At 39.7% G+C, this 17,504-nt stretch overlaps 1 protein-coding gene and 1 pseudogene across 4 annotated transcripts in view; one reads left to right on the forward strand and one right to left on the reverse strand.

The window, feature by feature from the left end:
* INO80D (INO80 complex subunit D) overlaps positions 1-17,504 on the reverse strand; it is a 56,303-nt gene that overhangs the window by 21,945 nt on the left and 16,854 nt on the right. For all 3 annotated transcript variants that reach the window (XM_084892181.1, XM_084892183.1, XM_084892182.1), the window contains 2 exons: positions 14,046-14,791; positions 5,856-5,964 (listed from right to left, as the gene is read on the reverse strand). In XM_084892181.1, coding sequence (XP_084748307.1) covers positions 5,856-5,964; positions 14,046-14,791 — 855 coding nt within the window. The remainder of the gene's footprint in view (positions 1-5,855; positions 5,965-14,045; positions 14,792-17,504) is intronic.
* On the forward strand, positions 10,235-10,633 carry LOC311626897 (large ribosomal subunit protein eL22-like; annotated as a pseudogene). The gene has a single exon. The product of its transcript is annotated as a large ribosomal subunit protein eL22-like (transcript).

Here is a 17,504-nt window from a genome sequence, read left to right on the forward strand (position 1 = left end):
CCGTGTCTTCTAAATTCTTGGGAAGAATATGTGTATGTATTATTTACCTTTACTTACTAAAAGGTCTCAGTAAGTGACATGGTAGCTATGAGGAAATAGCATAATTTCGTAAAAGATAGGATTCTAACAGCACATTATCAAAGAGCTGGCCCTTTAGACCAGTGTTTTTCAACCTTTTTTGGGCAAAGGCACACTTGTTTCATGAAAAAAATCACGAGACACACCACCATTAGAAAATGTTAAAAAATTTAACTCTGTGCCTATATTGACTATATATAAAGTAATTCTCTTGAATAGGAATCAAATAAACACAAAGAAAGTATTTTATGATTACTTTATTATGAAATATTAAGTAAACAAAATAGTGAAAAATTATAAAATTCTTGTCTTGTCTGCACCTACGGCACACCAGGCAACATCTCGCGGCATACTAGTGTGCCGCGGAACAGCGGTTGAAAAACGCTGCTTTAGACACACTGGTTTTTCTTGGTATACACACAAAAAAATTTATTCTAGGGATTGCTGGAAACAGATCCTTGTCTCACTAATAGAAAGAAGTGGAAGGCTGGTCAACCTTAAACTCTGAAAGGTCAGAGCCAACCACTCCCTGTCTATTTAAGACAAAGGTAACTGAGGCAACTTCCCCACCAAATAATCATGTCAATCCTTACTGATAAGATAATCTGCCTGCTACTGGAATTACCGAAGGCCCATGGGTGTATCCCAAACCTGAATAAAAAGGATGGCAAGGCCATCGCAAGGCGGTAGTCCTCTCCTGGGCTCCTGCCTGGCCCCCAATATCCCCAAATTAATACCTTTCTAGGCTCTTTCATTTGTGTTCAGCCTTCTCCAGAACCGGAACCCTGAACCGGAACCCTGAACCACGCGGGACGTGAAAGGGGCTCCACAGGGGATCACAATCATTCCACAGATTTTTTTTTAACTACAGGAGATACCCTACACAACATTCCATATACCAGGTTTTCCTGTCTTCATGCTAATGGCACTGATTGGGAACACTGCATTGAAGAGGATGCTGAGGACTCACCCCCCAGTGGCTGCACCAGTCTGCAGTCCCACTAACAGTGTTCGAGGACGCCCTTTTCCCACATCCTTGGCAGCACTTGTTATTTGTTGATTTATTAAATACTGAGATAATCATAAAAAAAAAAAAAAAAGAGTTGAACCTTTTATTGCAAGGCCATGAGAAAAAGTGGTCAGTCAGCAACGTCCACTACCTGCCAGGTTAGAAAGGGCACCTTTCTCTGTTCACTAGAAGGAATACTGGATGAAAGGAAAGCTTTGCAGAGGAGAGGACAACAGAACCGAAGCTTAAAGAAAAGGAAGAATTTGAAGACAAGATACAAAAGGTACCTCACAAGGATAAAACAATATAAGCCAAGATACAGAGATGGACAGGATGGAGAGCAGCAAGTAGCTTGGTTGGGCTAAAGTGCGGGGCATGTAGGGGAGTGATGGTAGGTAATGTAAGCTTTCTACACCTGATCGCCGAATTAAAGAGTTGAACCCTTTTTTTTTTTTTATTCCTTTAGCAACCAACCTCTCTTGTTTTCCCTCTCCTCCAGTCCCTAGCGATGGCAACCACTGTTCTACTCTGTTTCTATGAATTTATTTATTTTAGTTTTTACATACCATGAAGTATTTGCCTTCACTGTCTTGTTTATTTCACTTGCCATGGTGCCCTCCAGTTTCATCCATGTTGTTGCAAAGGGCAAAATTTCTTTCTTTCTTTTTCTTTAAGGCTACACAATATTTTATTGTATGTGTACTTACATATTTATGTTTATATATACTGTATATATACATATATGTGTGTCATATCATCTTTATCCACTCATCTGTCAGTGGACATCTGGGCTGCTTCCGTACCTTTGGCTATTACTAGTAATACTGCAGTGAACACAGAGGTGCATGGATCTTTTCAGATTGGTGTTTTGTTTTCTTTGAATAATAACCAGAGGTGGAATTGCTGGATCATATGGCAGCTCTATTTTTAATTTTTTGAGGGATCTCCATGCTCTTTTCCCCAGTGGCTGTACCAGTCTGCAGTCCCACTAACAGAGTTCGAGGGCTCCCTTTTCCCACATCCTTGGCAGCACTTGTTATTTGCTGATCTATTAAATACTGAGATAATCATAAAAAAAGAGTTGAACCTTTTATTGCAAGGCAATGAAGAACCGTGTAGATTTTTAAGAAAAAAGGTAACAATAATAAGAGCTGTGCATGAGAAAGATTACACTATCAGCAGGTGTGAATGGAGGAATAGACAGCAGAAGAGAACAGTGAGGAAATTATTATAAAATTCCAGGTAAGAGATAACATGGAGCCACACCATCATGGCAACACCAGAATGGAGAGGATGAAGGTAACCTGCATGTCTAGAAGACAGACTTTGCCAATGGGCAAGGGAAATGGAAGAGACAGTAATCTCTCAGCAGTTTCCCCAGCAAAGACCAGGGCAGGAGCAAGAGCAGATTTGGGGCAAAAAAAATAAACTGCATTTCAGACCTAGGCAATTTCACGAGGAGATGAGGTATAAGAGGGAGTGGTGGCAAAACCGTTGGAAATGATAAACGGGAGCACACTTAGGGACGAGATACAGATTTCAGAGTCAACAACTAACAACCGAAAGACACGGGAGTGACTAAAGTAAAAAGCCAGAGAGATAACAGAAAGAAAAAGACATATAAGGGCCATTATCATCAAAGAATTAACTCAACTTGGTGACTGGATGTGAAGGATAAGGAAGTCACTAAGGACTCAGTGACTTTGAATCTGTATAACTAGGAGGATGAACGTGCCATTAATAGAAAGAGAAGAGAGGAGAACCAGTAAGTCCTAGAGAAAGTAAACCAGGTGGGTAAGCACTTGCCCAAACTGCTATTTGAAAAGGCTGTTCCTGCAGGGAGGATCGGCCTACATCATTGGTTCTCAAGGCGATGACGGAAAGATGCCCCTGGCTGCCACTTCTTTACAGAAGTTTTCAGAGCTTACTCATAATTTCCACACTGCCCTTGCTGTGGACCAGTAACAAGCTTGCAGACCAGAGCAGGTCCACAGACCATCCCTGGCATGGCCCTAAACTAGAAAACCTCCAACATGCTTCCCACTTCTAAGATGCTGTGGCATACGTGGGTTTGCTACTGAATAATAGCGAACTGGGAAGAGAAGGGCCAGTTCCCATCATTTGCCAGCAGTGGAAAGGCCTGGCACCCACTGCATTCTCAAGGTGTGTTATTTTCTTTCCTTCAAGGTAATGAGGTCTATAGCTGCCAGGCCTGCCTATCCCTGAGGTTAAGAGAATGAAAAGAAATGACATACGTAAGATCACAATGTAAGGACACGCATTACAATTATTTAAATGCTAATAATTCCAAATACAGAGCAGTAAATTCCAAACCTGATTTCCTAAGACTTCAGACTTGTCTATAATCTCAAGGCATGGCATGAAATTCCCCAAATAAAATTCTTTTTAACTTTACTTTTTAAAAACAACAGAAGAGCAAAAAGATAACATCTGATAAGAATAGGGGAGTCAGTCGAAGCCGGTTTGGCTCAGTGGTAGAGCGTCGGTCTGCTGACTGAAAGGTCCCAGGTTCGATTCTGGTCAAGGGCATGTACATTGGTTGCAGGCACATCCCCAGTAGGGGGTGTGCAAGAGACAGCTGGTAGATGTTTCTCCCTCATTGACGTTTCTAGCTCTCTATCTCTCTCCCTTCCTCTCTGTGAAAAATCAATAAAATATATTAAAAAAAAAAAGAATAGGGGAGTCAGAAAAAGGCACATATATTGAGGAAAATAATGAGTTTAATTTTAGAAATACTGAATTTAGGGTATGGCAGAATATTTAATAAGAAATATATGAGCAGCAGTTCTAATTCAAAAGAAAAAAAACCTGAGAGCTGTTCACATACAAGTAACAGTTGAAACATAGAGACCCAGTGCATAAAATTTGTGCATGGGTAGGGTCCCTAGGACTCGCCAGTGCAATCAGGTTCCCCACCTCCCTGCCTCCTCTTTCCCTCACTGCCCACGTGCTGCCAGCGCATGGTTTCCCCCTGACTCCTCCTTCCCCCTTGCCACCCACACCCCGCCACTGCCGCTGGTCACCAGCCATGTTCTGTGCCACCCTCTTGTGGTCAGCACACGTCATAGCGAGCAGTTGAACTCCCATTCTCCCAGTTAAACTCCCAAGGGAACACTTTGCATATTAGCCTTTTATATATATATAGATGGCAACTGAGATATTTCAAGGGACCCAATGCAACTACATACAAGATAAGATAGGCTTATGGATGCATTTTTGGTCTCAAAGGAAATAGAGGAAATCTCTTTCTGAACTGCTTGGTCAAAAAAACAAACCTGAAGACGGCAATAGAAACTTTCTAAAATGAAACAGAGAGAGGAAAAATACTGGGGAGAACGAACAGGACATCAGTTAAGTTAGGGGATAATTTCCAGCAGCCTAAAATCTTTGTAACTAGAGTTTCTCAAATAGAAGGGGTAAGAAAAATAATTGAAGAAAACTTGGCCAACATTTTCCCCAAATCTGATAGGACTTCTAAACCTATGAATCCAAAAGCTCAATTGTACTTCTATCTGAAAGAAATAGTATGTTAATGGTAAGGAGACAATTTTGAAGACATCTAAAATGGATCTTCAAGAGAGGGAGAAAAAAATATAGCATTCTCCAATAGTGTGTGGGAGACAGGGAAGGCAAGGACAAATAAATGGGAAATAAACCCCAGGACTGCAAAGGATGCATCAGATTCTAAGGACACAGGCCATTAGTAAATCTAACTAACTATCTTTGCTCTAATTCAATGCACAAGTAAGCTTCAGATTGTATTTTGCTTCTCATGTAGTTCTGCTTAGAAAACATTTTTACTAAAGATTACATGTCTCACTGTACACTGCTTATTTTGGCTTAGACATCAGTGTCTAGTGAATCACTTCCCTAAGCTTCATCACCTCTGAATGTACTAACAAATCATATTTTTAAGACTATATGTATGTCCACTCAATGATACTCAAAGTTCTGCCAGTTGGCCTGAGGCACATAAAACAACAACACCGGCTTCCGCACTGTCACTGAAGGAGCTGTGCACTAACCTGCAGCCTTCCACCAAGAACCTTGCACGAGATTATCTTGAAAAATGTGTTGGTACATTAGAAATATTCAGCTCATTAAAATATTAAAGAATAGATAAATCTTGCAGGAGACAGAGGTGAAGTAAAAAACACTATTTCCAGCCGTGCCAGTGTTGCTCAGTGGTTGTGCATCGACTCAGAACCAAGAAATTACTGGTTAGATCCCCAGAAAAGACACATGCCCGGGTTGCAGGCTTGATTCCCTAGAAAGGGGTTTCTCTCTCAATGTTTCTATCTCTCCCTCAAAAAACAAAACAAGAAAAAAAAAACCACTTTTTTTTTTTTTTTTTTAAATGCACTATTTCCAGCTACTATGTGGATAAAGTCAACAAAGATAAGAAGTCGTCAAAGAATGGGACTTAAGTTCCTCAACCTAGTTGGGCCCTGATTTCCTCTTCTGTAAAATGAGGAAACGGGCTCAGAATTCACTAAAGTCCCTTTCTACTGTAATTCTATTACAATTATGTCCCTCGGTGATACCTGGGAAAGGTACAGAAACAAATTAAGAAAACTTAGGAGTAACTTTCCTTAAACAATCCAATACATTTCTTCCCGAGTAGAATCTATTTTCTCTCTCTTACAATAAAACTAGAGCCAATGAATTTTTAAAAAATCGCACACCCAGGGAAGAGTTGATCGGCTAAGGTGGTAACTGAAGAATAAAAACAAAAAGGAAGACTCACGTGTGTCTTTCGTATCTGAGGGTTTCTCGGATGGACCATGCGACCTGGTATGGCGAGGCCTGCTCCGAGTCCTCCAGCTCCTCTCCGCTCTCTTCAGACCAGTCCAACCCTGGACAGGAAAGGTTATTGCAAGTGAGAAAAAAATGTGCTTTTATTTAAAATTTAGATAAAAACAACAACCCTGAGATACATGATCTAACACCAATAGCAAGTGCTACCACAGTAGGAATAAGTGCCTCCTGATGGGTGTCACCGCTATCTAACAAAGGCATTAACAATGAACGTATGACATACACTCAGGCCTCAAATAATGTTTTACCAAAAAGGCTATAGTCCAACAATGAACATTTTTCGTTGTGTTTTTTTTTCTTTTCAATTTGTTTACATTCAATATTATTTTGTATTAGTTTCAGGTGTATAGCATAGTGGTTGGATAATCATATTCTTTACAAAGTGTTTCCCTTGTTATTTCCTGTACCCACCTGGCACCATACATAGTTATGAATTACATTATTGGTTGTATTCCCTATACTGTAGTAAGTGTACTTTATATTCCTGTGACTATTCTGTAACTACCAATTTGTATTTTTTAATCCCTTCATCCAGTCCCCCAATCACCCTCCCCTCTGCCTACCATCAGTCTCTGGTCTGTGTTTATGAGTTTGTTTCAATTTTGTTCTTTAGGTTCCACCTGTAAGTGAAATCATATGGTATTTGTCTTTCTCTGGCTGACTTACTTCACTTACCATAATAACCTCTAGGTCTACCCATACTGTCAGATTTCATTATTTTTTATGGAAGAATGAACTTCTTTTATCAGACATTTCACAAATGGAGTAGAAACAACACAAGCAAAGAAAGTTCAAGTTACAAAAAAAAAAAAAAAAAAGGTAGACTTTCATAAGTATCAAAACATTATACACCTAAAATGTCCGAAAAACAAAACATATTCAAAACAGTGAGAAAGAAGTTCAGCCAAGACGAAAGTCAAAAGGTGCCAGTAAAGTCACTGTAACTTCGACAGAGGAGGACCCTGAAAGAAGACATCCCTTCCCCTTCCCAGCACGTGTGTGTGTGTGTGTGTGTGTGTGTGTGTGTGTGTGTGTGCGCGCGTGCAGAAAGGGACTCCTCCAGCAGGCGGAGCTATTCCCTGGCTCTCGCCTTCCACAGGAAGGGGAAAAAGCAGGGTGGCCTGGGTACCTTTTAATTCTGCAAACAATAGCTAACCCAGTTAGTGTTCTATTCTGAAAAACAAATTTATAGGGAAAAGTATAGAAATATAGTAGGAACAATGCTTACTTATTTTGTTAAGTGCTATTGCTTTTAATGATTGAATAATTGTTAGCTTTCAACAGAAAGGTTTTGATTGTTTAAAAATTGTGTATATTGAAGAGATCTGGATAAATACAATAATGAGCCTAAAACATGACAGCATGTGAGACTATATTACTTTAACCCTTTGCACTCCGAACCATTCTGGACATTGGCTACCAGCTACTCGACGCTACTTTGCGGCGGAAACGTGCGTTGAAATAACTCAATTCCCCGAAATCACTAATAAACTGCAATGTCCCCTGAGAGGGGACATCCCAGTGATATGCTAGAATTCCGATGTCCCCTGAGAGGGAACAGCAGAGTGCAAAGGGTTAACATACTAATTCTGCTATTAAACTTTAATTAGATTGCTAGTACTCTACATCTTCCTTCTTGAGACCATAATCTACACTAGTAAAAGAGAAATATGCAAATTGACCATACCTCCACGACACCTACAATCCAATCAGGAGTATGCAAATTATACCAACAAAGATGGCGGGTTAATTTGCATACACAGGCATGGAGCGAAGACTGAAGGTTCCAGCCTGAGCAAAGACTGAAGACTGAAGAGGCTTGGCTTCTCTACTGCAATCAGAGTGAAGGCCTGGATACCGGAGGAAAAGCAGTGCTGGCAGCCAGGGGAAGGAAGGCCTATTGCACAAATCTTCATGCAACAGGCCTCTAACCCTATCTAATAAAGAGGGAATATGCAAATTGACCACCACACTATCACAGATGACAGTGCCCACAGTGGAGGCGGGGGATTTCTGTAACACAAGATGGCTTCATAGGAGGCCAAATTCCCATAAAGATCCTTAACAAGCAATTAGCAGGGACCTGAGGCTGTGCCCCCCTCCTGGTGGGGCTTAACAGGGGACCTCAGGTTGCATCCCAACCCCAACACCAGCCTGGGAGACCTCAAGGCATGCCCACTCACCAGGCACTGGGCCAGGAGACCTGAGGCTACATCCCCCACCCGGCGGGGCTTGACAAGGGTGGGGCCAGCTGGGTTTGGATCTTGCCCAATGGGGGTGGGGCTGGATCTCACTCTATCTGGATGGGCAGGGACTTGACTCTGGATCCCGCAGCACACCCCAGACTCTGACAGGAGGAAGATTTTCATATACATTTTACTAATTTTCTTTCATGTCTGATACTTACTGTATATAGAGAAAAAGCGAACAGCAGTATTAAAATATTTCCTCTAAATAATCCCCTTTTAATATGCACGAATTTTGTGCACCAGGCCACTAAAATTATATTTAAAACAACTTCACAGATTTCTTCCATAATTTAAATCTTATGGAAGATTTAAATTTGACTTGAGAGAGAGATGAAGGGAGAGAGAAAGAAACATAAATCAACTGCCTTCTGCATGCCCCCCATTGGGGACTGAGGGTGCAACCCAGGAATGTGCCTTGACCAGGAATTGAATCAGCGATCCTTAGGTGCATCAGACCACGCTCAGTCAACTTAGCCACACCAGCCAGGGCTTCTCAGATAATTTAGATAAGTTTACATGTGATAAGTAGAGAAATTAAGATAAAGTTAATGGAAGTACAAAGTTTAAATGCTTAAAATTAAAGAACACATTGCCAGAGGCATTAGAAACCTCAAATCTAGTTTCAAGATTTCAGGTCATTTTCAAAAGTAAGTTACTTTTTCTCAACTAAAATAATTAGTAATTTGCTTTTTTAAAAAAATATATATATTTTATTGATTTTTCACAGAGAGGAAGGGGAGAGATAGAGAGCTAGAAACGTCGATGAGAGAGAAACATCGACCAGATGCCTCTTGCACACCCCCTACTGGGGATGTGCCCGCAACCAAGGTACACGCCCTTGACCGGAATCGAACCCGGGACCCTTCAGTCCTTAGACCAACGCTCTACCACTGAGCCAAACCGGTTTCGGCTGCTTTGTTGTTGTTTTTTTAAGTAAAAGACAAGTGATCACAACAGCATCAGCTTCGGGATGTTGAATGGTGCATTTTTTCTTTCAAACACAAAGTGGCATTTAGGCATCTTTGAAAAATTAGAATAGGAGTTATCTGCAGAAGGTATAATTTCTAAGACACCTATACTATCGTGAGAACATAAAGTGTGTTTCTCCTATTATAAAATAACTGTCCCATAAAGCAAACCTTTGATCTTGGCTTCATTATCACTAGTTCTAATGTAAGTTACCAAGATAACCAGCTCAGACAGGAGTGCTAAAGCCAATCACAAGACCGCATTTTTTAAAAGTATTCTTTGCTGGCATGAGTGCAGACAATGTTTGGTCATAACAGTGCATTACAATTTCTGGTTTCTCCAAAGTAATCTTTGTTCTGAAAACTTGGGCTCCTAATATGTTCGAGTTAAAAAAGAAAAAGACAATGCTTTTCTGCAAGTTTCATTCCGTCCAACATGATAGAAATCATCCCTCAACACAACATTCAAAATCAAAAGCTAAAAAATTATCAGCATCCAGAAGTAAGAGTAAAAATTCTAGTGGATGATATAGGTAAGTGATAGAATAAGAGGCAAAAATTCGGGGAGGAAAAATTAGATCTCTGTTTCAAAACTAACACCTCATGAGTTCCAAATTGATGACTAAAATCCTATATAATAAACCCGAATATGCAAATTGACCAACCAGCGGAATGATGCAGAATGACTGGTCACTATGATGCACACAGACCACCAGGGGGCAGATGCTCTCTGCCGAGAGGGAGGAGACAGGAAGTGGCAAACATGTTATTTACTACTTTTTATAATCAGGGCAAAAAAATGTAGCTGCCCATACAGCAGCAAGATGCCTTTCACCTGTATGAAAAGTATGGTCACTGGTGCATGCAGGGTCCGGATTGCGAGAGATCACAGGGCAGCTGAGGAATGGCCACTCCTCCCTTCCACACCTGTGCACCAGGCCTCTAGTGTAAATAATCAAAGGACTAAAAGAATATATAGGTGAAATACTGATGGGATGAAGAGAGCCCAAAGATGGGGGAGGGCGGAGCGGACTAAAAAGGAAGAAATCTTAAAAACGAGACTACCCTAAAATTTTTAACTTTCCCTTTTTTCTGACTCCGTGGCCGCCCTGGCTCCCGTGGAAAAGCTCGTGGCGAATGGGGGCAAAAGAAAAGAAGCAGGTTCTGAAGTTACCCTTGACTGCACCCACCCCGTAGAAGATGGGATCATGGATGCTGCCAACGTGGAGCCATTTGTTCAGGAGAGATCAAAGTGAATGGAAAAGCTGGGAATCTCAGCAGAGGGTTGTAACCATTGAAAGAAGCAAGAGTAAAATCACTGTAACGTCGGCGGTGCCTTTCTCCAAAAGGTATCTGAAACATCTCACCAAATAATATTTGAAGAAGAAGAATCTACGTGACTGGTTGTGCGTAGTTGCTAACAGCAGAGTTACAAATTGCGTTACTTCCAAATAAGCCAGGATGAAGAGTAGGAGGAAGATGAGGATTAAAGCTTATTAATCTGGCACATTTTGTATGAGTTTTTGAATAAAACTTGGGAACCAAAAAAATAAAATAACTTTTCAATGCCAAAATCATAACAGATATTTAAAAGCAAATAACAAATGGGAAGGAGGAGAGAGGTATTATAACAAACACAAAGTATGCATAAAAAGCTCTTACTAATAAAAAACAACCTAGAAACACGTCATTAAAAATGAATGAAAAATTGAAAAGGTAAAATACAAATGTCAAAAAACAAAACAAAAAAAACCAACAACAACAAAAAAAAACCCACATGAACAAACATTCACAATTATATTAATAATCCAAAATAACAATTCTCATCCAAATGTGGTCCAAAGATTCCCAGGGGTCCCTGAAACTCTCTCAAGGGAGTTCCTTAGGTCGATGCTGTCTTTGAAACACAACTAAGAAATTACAAATGTTGACAGTTACACTCATGATACAACAACCAATATGATGGGTAAACTGCTGGCATGTGGCTACAAACTGTACTAGAAGTCAGTATACATTTCACACCAGGACTTGCAGTTAAATAAAAGCAATAAAGTTTAAAGGACGTTCCTGATACAGCACTTGTTTATTAAAGATGGCTTATTTCATTAAATCTTGATTCTTTAGTATATCTATAATAATAAAAGGGTGATATGCTAATTAGACTGCGCGTCCTTCCAGACGAAGCAGGGGCTGATGCTTCTGAGTGCTTCCCGGGTGCCAGAGGGAAGCCAGTGCCAGCAGCCGGGGAGGGAAGGCCTACTCTTGCACAAATTTTGAGCATTGGGCCTCTAGTTTTTATATAATGAGCTGGGTAGCTCAGTTGTTTAGAGCGTGGTACCCATATGCCAAGGTTTTGGGTTCAATCCCTAGTCAGGGCACAACAAGAATCAACCAATGGGTGCACTGATGAGTAGAGCAACAAATAAATGTATTTCTCTCTCCCCCTTCCTCTCTTTAAAAATCAATTAATAAAAAAATATATATATATTTTTAGAAAATTACCCATTCAAGTACAAGGTAAATCAATGGATTTTAATGTAACAGTATGTAAAATTCCTTCATCTGAGAGCAGATTCCACATTATAACTACTTTTAAAGAAATTAACTCTTACAAAATTTTGGTGTAGAATCAAATAAGAATATCCAAAATTATTTGAAAAAAATTTAAAGTATTCCTCCCTTTCCCAATTACAAATGTGTAAGGCCACACTTTCATCTACGAACCAAAACTGCATATAATGACAGACTAGATACAGAAGGAAATATGAGAACCTAACTGTCTTCTAATAAATCAGATAGTCGGATTTGTAAAACAATGCTGCTCTTCACATGATATTTGTCTTGGAAAGCATAGTTATTTTTCATAAAAAGAACATGTTAACATGTGGTGAATTTCATTTTTAAATGAGTTATTTTTAAACTTCTGTATCAACTTCTAATTCAGTAAATATCAATAGATATAACTCACATATACAAAGCTCAATGTTATCCTCAAAAATTTTTAAGAGTGTAAAGGGATTCTAAAGCCTAAAATTTGAGAAACACTGATTTAAGTTATGCAAATTAAAGTAAAATTTCTATAAAATTTGCAAACAAATTATAATAGCATTAATAATAATAATATCTAATACCCATGCCTATAAAGATGTAGAGAAGCTGTCATTCTCATTCACCGCCAAAAGGGTAAACTGACAAAATAATTCTGAAGGAAAATTTGGCAGCACATATCAAAAACCTTTTTAAAAATGCAAAAGTTTGGAATCAGCAATTCTGCTTCTAGGAATCTATTTGAAGGAAAAGTTAAAGATATGACAGTAATTGTTTTACTGCAAGGCTATGCAGCTACAACACTTTATAATGGAAATTACTTAAATTAGGAAAGGTATTCAGCTGTGACAAATTATGTTGTGTATGAAAAATTACTAATTGATAATACATTACCAAAATTTTTAAAACAGTTACAAAACTGTATGTATAGCAGGAACTCAATTTAATAAGAGGTGGGGTATTTTATTATTTTTGTTTATATATTTTAAGTTTTTGTGTTTTTTTTTAATAAACAAAATCCATACGTGGTTTAGTAATAGGAGAAAAAATATAAAACTATATAAGAGGAGTTACCACTCCCAGCTACTTAAAAACACCCCCTGTCCACTCCATCTGCTTGTGGCAGCCAATGGTAACAGCTCGGCAGTGCATATCCACTCACACTTGACCTATACTCACATCTAACAGGCAACATCTATTCATACACTCAAGCAACAAATATATGATGTCCCTTGTTCAGTTACTTTTACAAAAATAAGATACTACAATGCCTCTTACATTTTTTCTACTTGTTAATACATATTATGGACACAGCCAGGTAAAAATATAGATTTCATTCATTCTTTTTATGAGCTGCATAATACGTCAAAAATGTAGATGTATCATAATTTACTCAAGGTTTCCTATTGGTTTAAGATTGTTTGTAGATTTTTTAATATTACAAGCAATGCTGTAATAAATATCTTTGAACACAGTTCCTTATATTCTGATTATTGTTATCCATAAGGCAGAATCCCTAAAGTGAGTTTGTTGGCTTTGATGTGATTTAGCAAATACTGTATTATGCACCAGCAATGTCTGAGATCCCATATCCTCATCAACACTGGATGTAATTTTTGCCAACCGGATGATAATTCGTTATTACTTTAATTTGCATTTCCCACCTACTTTGGGGCTTGAGATTTATTTGTTTATTGACAACTTATATTTCTTCTTCCTCTATTCCCATCCTTTCCCCATTTTTCTATTGCCGTCATCTCGTGCAAATAATTTTTCCTCAGGTCAGAATCACAGTTCATCCCACATTCAAAAATAAATTCCAAATGGGTTAAAGATCAAAAACAATCAAACTATTAATATAAAATTTAGAATATCTTCATAAACTTGGGATCAAAGAGATTTTCTTAAGCATGAACACTTATTGCTTTGGGAATTTTTTCAAGTTTTCATTTTTAAACTGTTGGCAGATATTAACAATGCTCTCATTATTCCGAAGTCCTATGATAAGACACGTAGAGAACTTCACTGGACACACAGGTACTGACACCCCAGAGGCATACCATCAAATACAACTGCCTCTTACTATTGCTGCTGGTGCTGGTGCCACTACTACAAGCTATGACTGGGATTCTAAACTCCCAGCTCCCTTTTCCGTATCCTAGTCACCAAGTATTACCCTCTCCCAGCAGCATATTCACTTTAAGGTGGTCTACCTAAATACAGACTCTTCCACGGGACGCTGTATCCAAGGATTCTACCCCATCCCATTTGGGGTCGTTACCAAAATGAAGCCTAGGGCAAAGGGCACATTTTGTTGTCTCACACATGGATGGTACGGTGGCACAGATAACTCACCTAAGTGGGGAAACAGATCAGTGTCCAGCTGATGCTTCTGAGTGCACAGTTTCACCAGTCTCTGCAGGCGACTTATACAGGAGAAGTGAGGAGAGAAGGCGGTGGCTTTCATAAGGACCCGGTCAGTCCTGGGCGGGTCCGCGACGGGAGCCCTACTGGACGGCAGGAGGGGCAGAGGCCTCTTGTGGGGCAGCGGCCTCGCTTGTGCTATCGAGTGTGTGGTGGGGGCCACTCCCTGCAGTGGTAGGCTGGTGTTCGGAGGCTGAGGGGACTTGCAGACTAAGCCCTGCGGTGGCGCTGGAGGTTTGACGGACGCGGACAGAGGGGACAGGCTGGAGTGCTGCTGCGGAGGCTGCTGCTGGGAAGGGGCAGGAGGGGGACTAAAGTGCTCTTGCCGAACTTTTAAAATCTCTGTCTCTCTCTGGCGCTGGCGATTCTGGGCCAGCTTGCTCTGCAGCTTCTTCCTCACGGTTGCCCCTTTCTTTAGGTCATCATCTTCCTCGTTGAAAGCAAACGGGTCTTCCAACTCGGTGTCCAGGTAGTGGAGAGGGACCCTGGCCCCCGGTGGCGAGAGGGACATGCCATCCAGTCCATTGGGCATCTTCAAGGCCAGCGTGGGCACCGCCAGGCTGAAGGCCATGGCATCCATCTGGTGCCTGACCTTCACCTCTTCTATAGGATCGTTCTTTTTCTTCCTCTCTTTTTTCGGGATAAAGCCAAGTACCTGCAAGTGGCTGTTGCAGTACCTTTAAAAACACACACATGCATAGGAAAATGTTCATGATATATATTAAGAAAAGCAAAATATAAGACTACATTTTCTAAAATATGAATCCTAGTATGTTAAAAATGCATGATTAGAGTGACTCTTGACATGAATTTCATATATGCAACTTCCACTCTGAAGCAATCCTCGAAGTCTGGCAATGTTGCTGAAGCAAATATGCGACTGTACACATGCAGAGGCCGCCAGACAGAAGTCACTCAAATACCGAGTGGCCCAGCTTTGTTACCCTGTATTCACAGCAAACAGAGTAACTCATAAGAGTCACTTAAAATTCTCTTATGGAGAAAAAAATATGTGTTCTAAAACCAGTCTAGTGTTTAGAAATTCATAAAGACCTTACGGGCCCTGGCCCATAAGTTGGATAGAGAGTCCTCCTGATACTCCAAGGTTTTGGGTTTGATCCCTGGTGAGGGCACATACATAAATCAACCAATGAATGTATAAATAAGTGGAACAACAAGTTTTTTCCTCTCTCTCAAACAAATCATTTTTCAACAAATCTCTTTCTCTTAAATTAATAAATTTATTTAAAAAGATCTTATGACATAACCCTTAAGAATGCCAAGTATCCACTGTATGATCACACACAGAGAACAGTTTCATAAAGCTGTGGCCAACAAGAGGAAGGGTTTCAGGGATAACTGTAGTAAGTGTAGAAGCTTTCAATCAATATATATAAAAGCCTAATATGCAAATTGTCCCCATCAGGAGTTCAACGGAGGGACGGGGAGTTCGCTCGCTTGATATGACATGCACTGACCACCAGGAGGCAGTGTAGAACAAAGGAAGGCCCCAATCAGCCCTGATCACTGGCCAGGCCTAGGGAACCTACCTGTGCACAAATTTCATGCACTGGGCCTTTAATATAGAATAAATGGTTTTGTTGTTTTCAACTTGACAAATGGATTAGTTTTTTTAGTGAAGAAAAATAAGGTGGGGTTGTTTTTTTAATTTACAAATCAGACTTTCCTGGTCATTGACATGTGGGCAGCCTGAACTGGTAAATGAGGCCACTCACTCAGTGCTTCATCACGTAACACAGCAGAGGCTGATGCACAGAACAGAGCTCCCTCAGACTCGCTCTGCACGCACTGCAGTCTCACCGGTGGCACTATCATAACAGTCAAACTCCTAAACCTCCGCCTCTTCACACCCAGAACAGCTTACTAGCATTTAAAGTAAGTGCAATCGTGAATTTCTAGTCTAAAAGAATTAGTAACTGCTGATGGGGTTCTGGGGTAAAGAAAATGTTGTAAAATTAGACTATGGTGACAGTTGCACAACCCAGTGAATATATTAAAAAATACTGAGTTATATACTTTAAATGGGCAAACATATGGGATGTGAATTTTATCTTAGACTGCTTTAAAAAGTAAACATACTGATGATGAGTTTTTCTGGCAAATATATACATATTAGTAAGATATATATATATAATTATAGCAAACTTAATTTTAAAATATTATATAAAATAACCACCTTAATATAACCACTGATCTCTGAAACCAAGACTATAATAATGAGTCCTAGCTTAGAAAATGATTTTTACACCCTAACCGGTTTGGTTCAGTGGATAGAGCGTTGGCCTGGGAATGGTAGGTCCCAGGTTCAATTCCCGTCTGGGGTGTGTACCTTGGCTGCAGCACATCCCCAGTGGGAGGTGTGCAGGAGGCAGCTGGTCGATGTTTCTCTCTCATCAATGTTTCTAACTCTCTATACCTCTCCCTTCCTCTCTGTAAAAAATCAATAAAATATATTTAAAAAAATAAAATTATTTTTACCTTTTAATTATACCAGTACTTCCACTGAGCATAACACTACTCTATTTCAAACAGCTAGAACCATAAGTTAGGATTTATAATACACACCAGATAAGCTAGACACCAGATATCAAGAAGCTTCCTCTAACTGACCACCAACCAGATAATTTTATCCATTAAAAATTCTTGATCCCTGGCTGGGTTGGTTCAGTGGACAGAGCATCAGCCTACTAACTGAAAGGTTCTGGGTTTGATTCCAGTCAAGGACACCTACCTCAATTGCAGGCTCAATCCCCAGCCCTGGTTGGGGTATGTGTGGGAGACAACCAATCGATATGTCTCTCTCACATCAATATTTCTCTCCTCTGTCTCTCCTCCCTTGCACTCTCTCAAAAAAAAAAAAAAATCCTTAAAAATTTTTTTTCTAAAACAATATATAAACCATCTCAATACCTAGGTGTCCAAGGAGTAACTGCATCAATAATAATGAACGTACATTTTCAAAATATTAATCTTTTCTATAGTATGTCATGTAGTATAGTTACAACTATCAATATTTATAGACTTACCAAGATATTATTACATAAATTCAACTTGAATTCTTGAGGTAACATAAGAATATTACCTGTGCTAAAGTCTACTTTAATTCTATTTTCAAAAAACCCTACAAACAAAAATATTAATATCCAAAAAGTTATATCCCTGGCCATTTTTTCTCAGTGGTTAGAGCATTGGCCCTCAGATCAAAGGGTCATTGGTTTGATTCCCGGCCCTGGTGGAGGCAAGTACAAGTGCGGGAGGCAACCAATCGATGTGTCTCTCTCACTCTCCCCCCTTCCCTCCACTCTCTAAAAAAAATCAATGGAAAAAATATCCTCGGGTAAGGAGATTATATATATATATATATATATA

This window comes from Pipistrellus hanaki, assembly GCF_964339955.1.
Source record: "Pipistrellus hanaki genome assembly, chromosome: 8".
Classification (NCBI taxonomy): domain Eukaryota; kingdom Metazoa; phylum Chordata; class Mammalia; order Chiroptera; family Vespertilionidae; genus Pipistrellus; species Pipistrellus hanaki.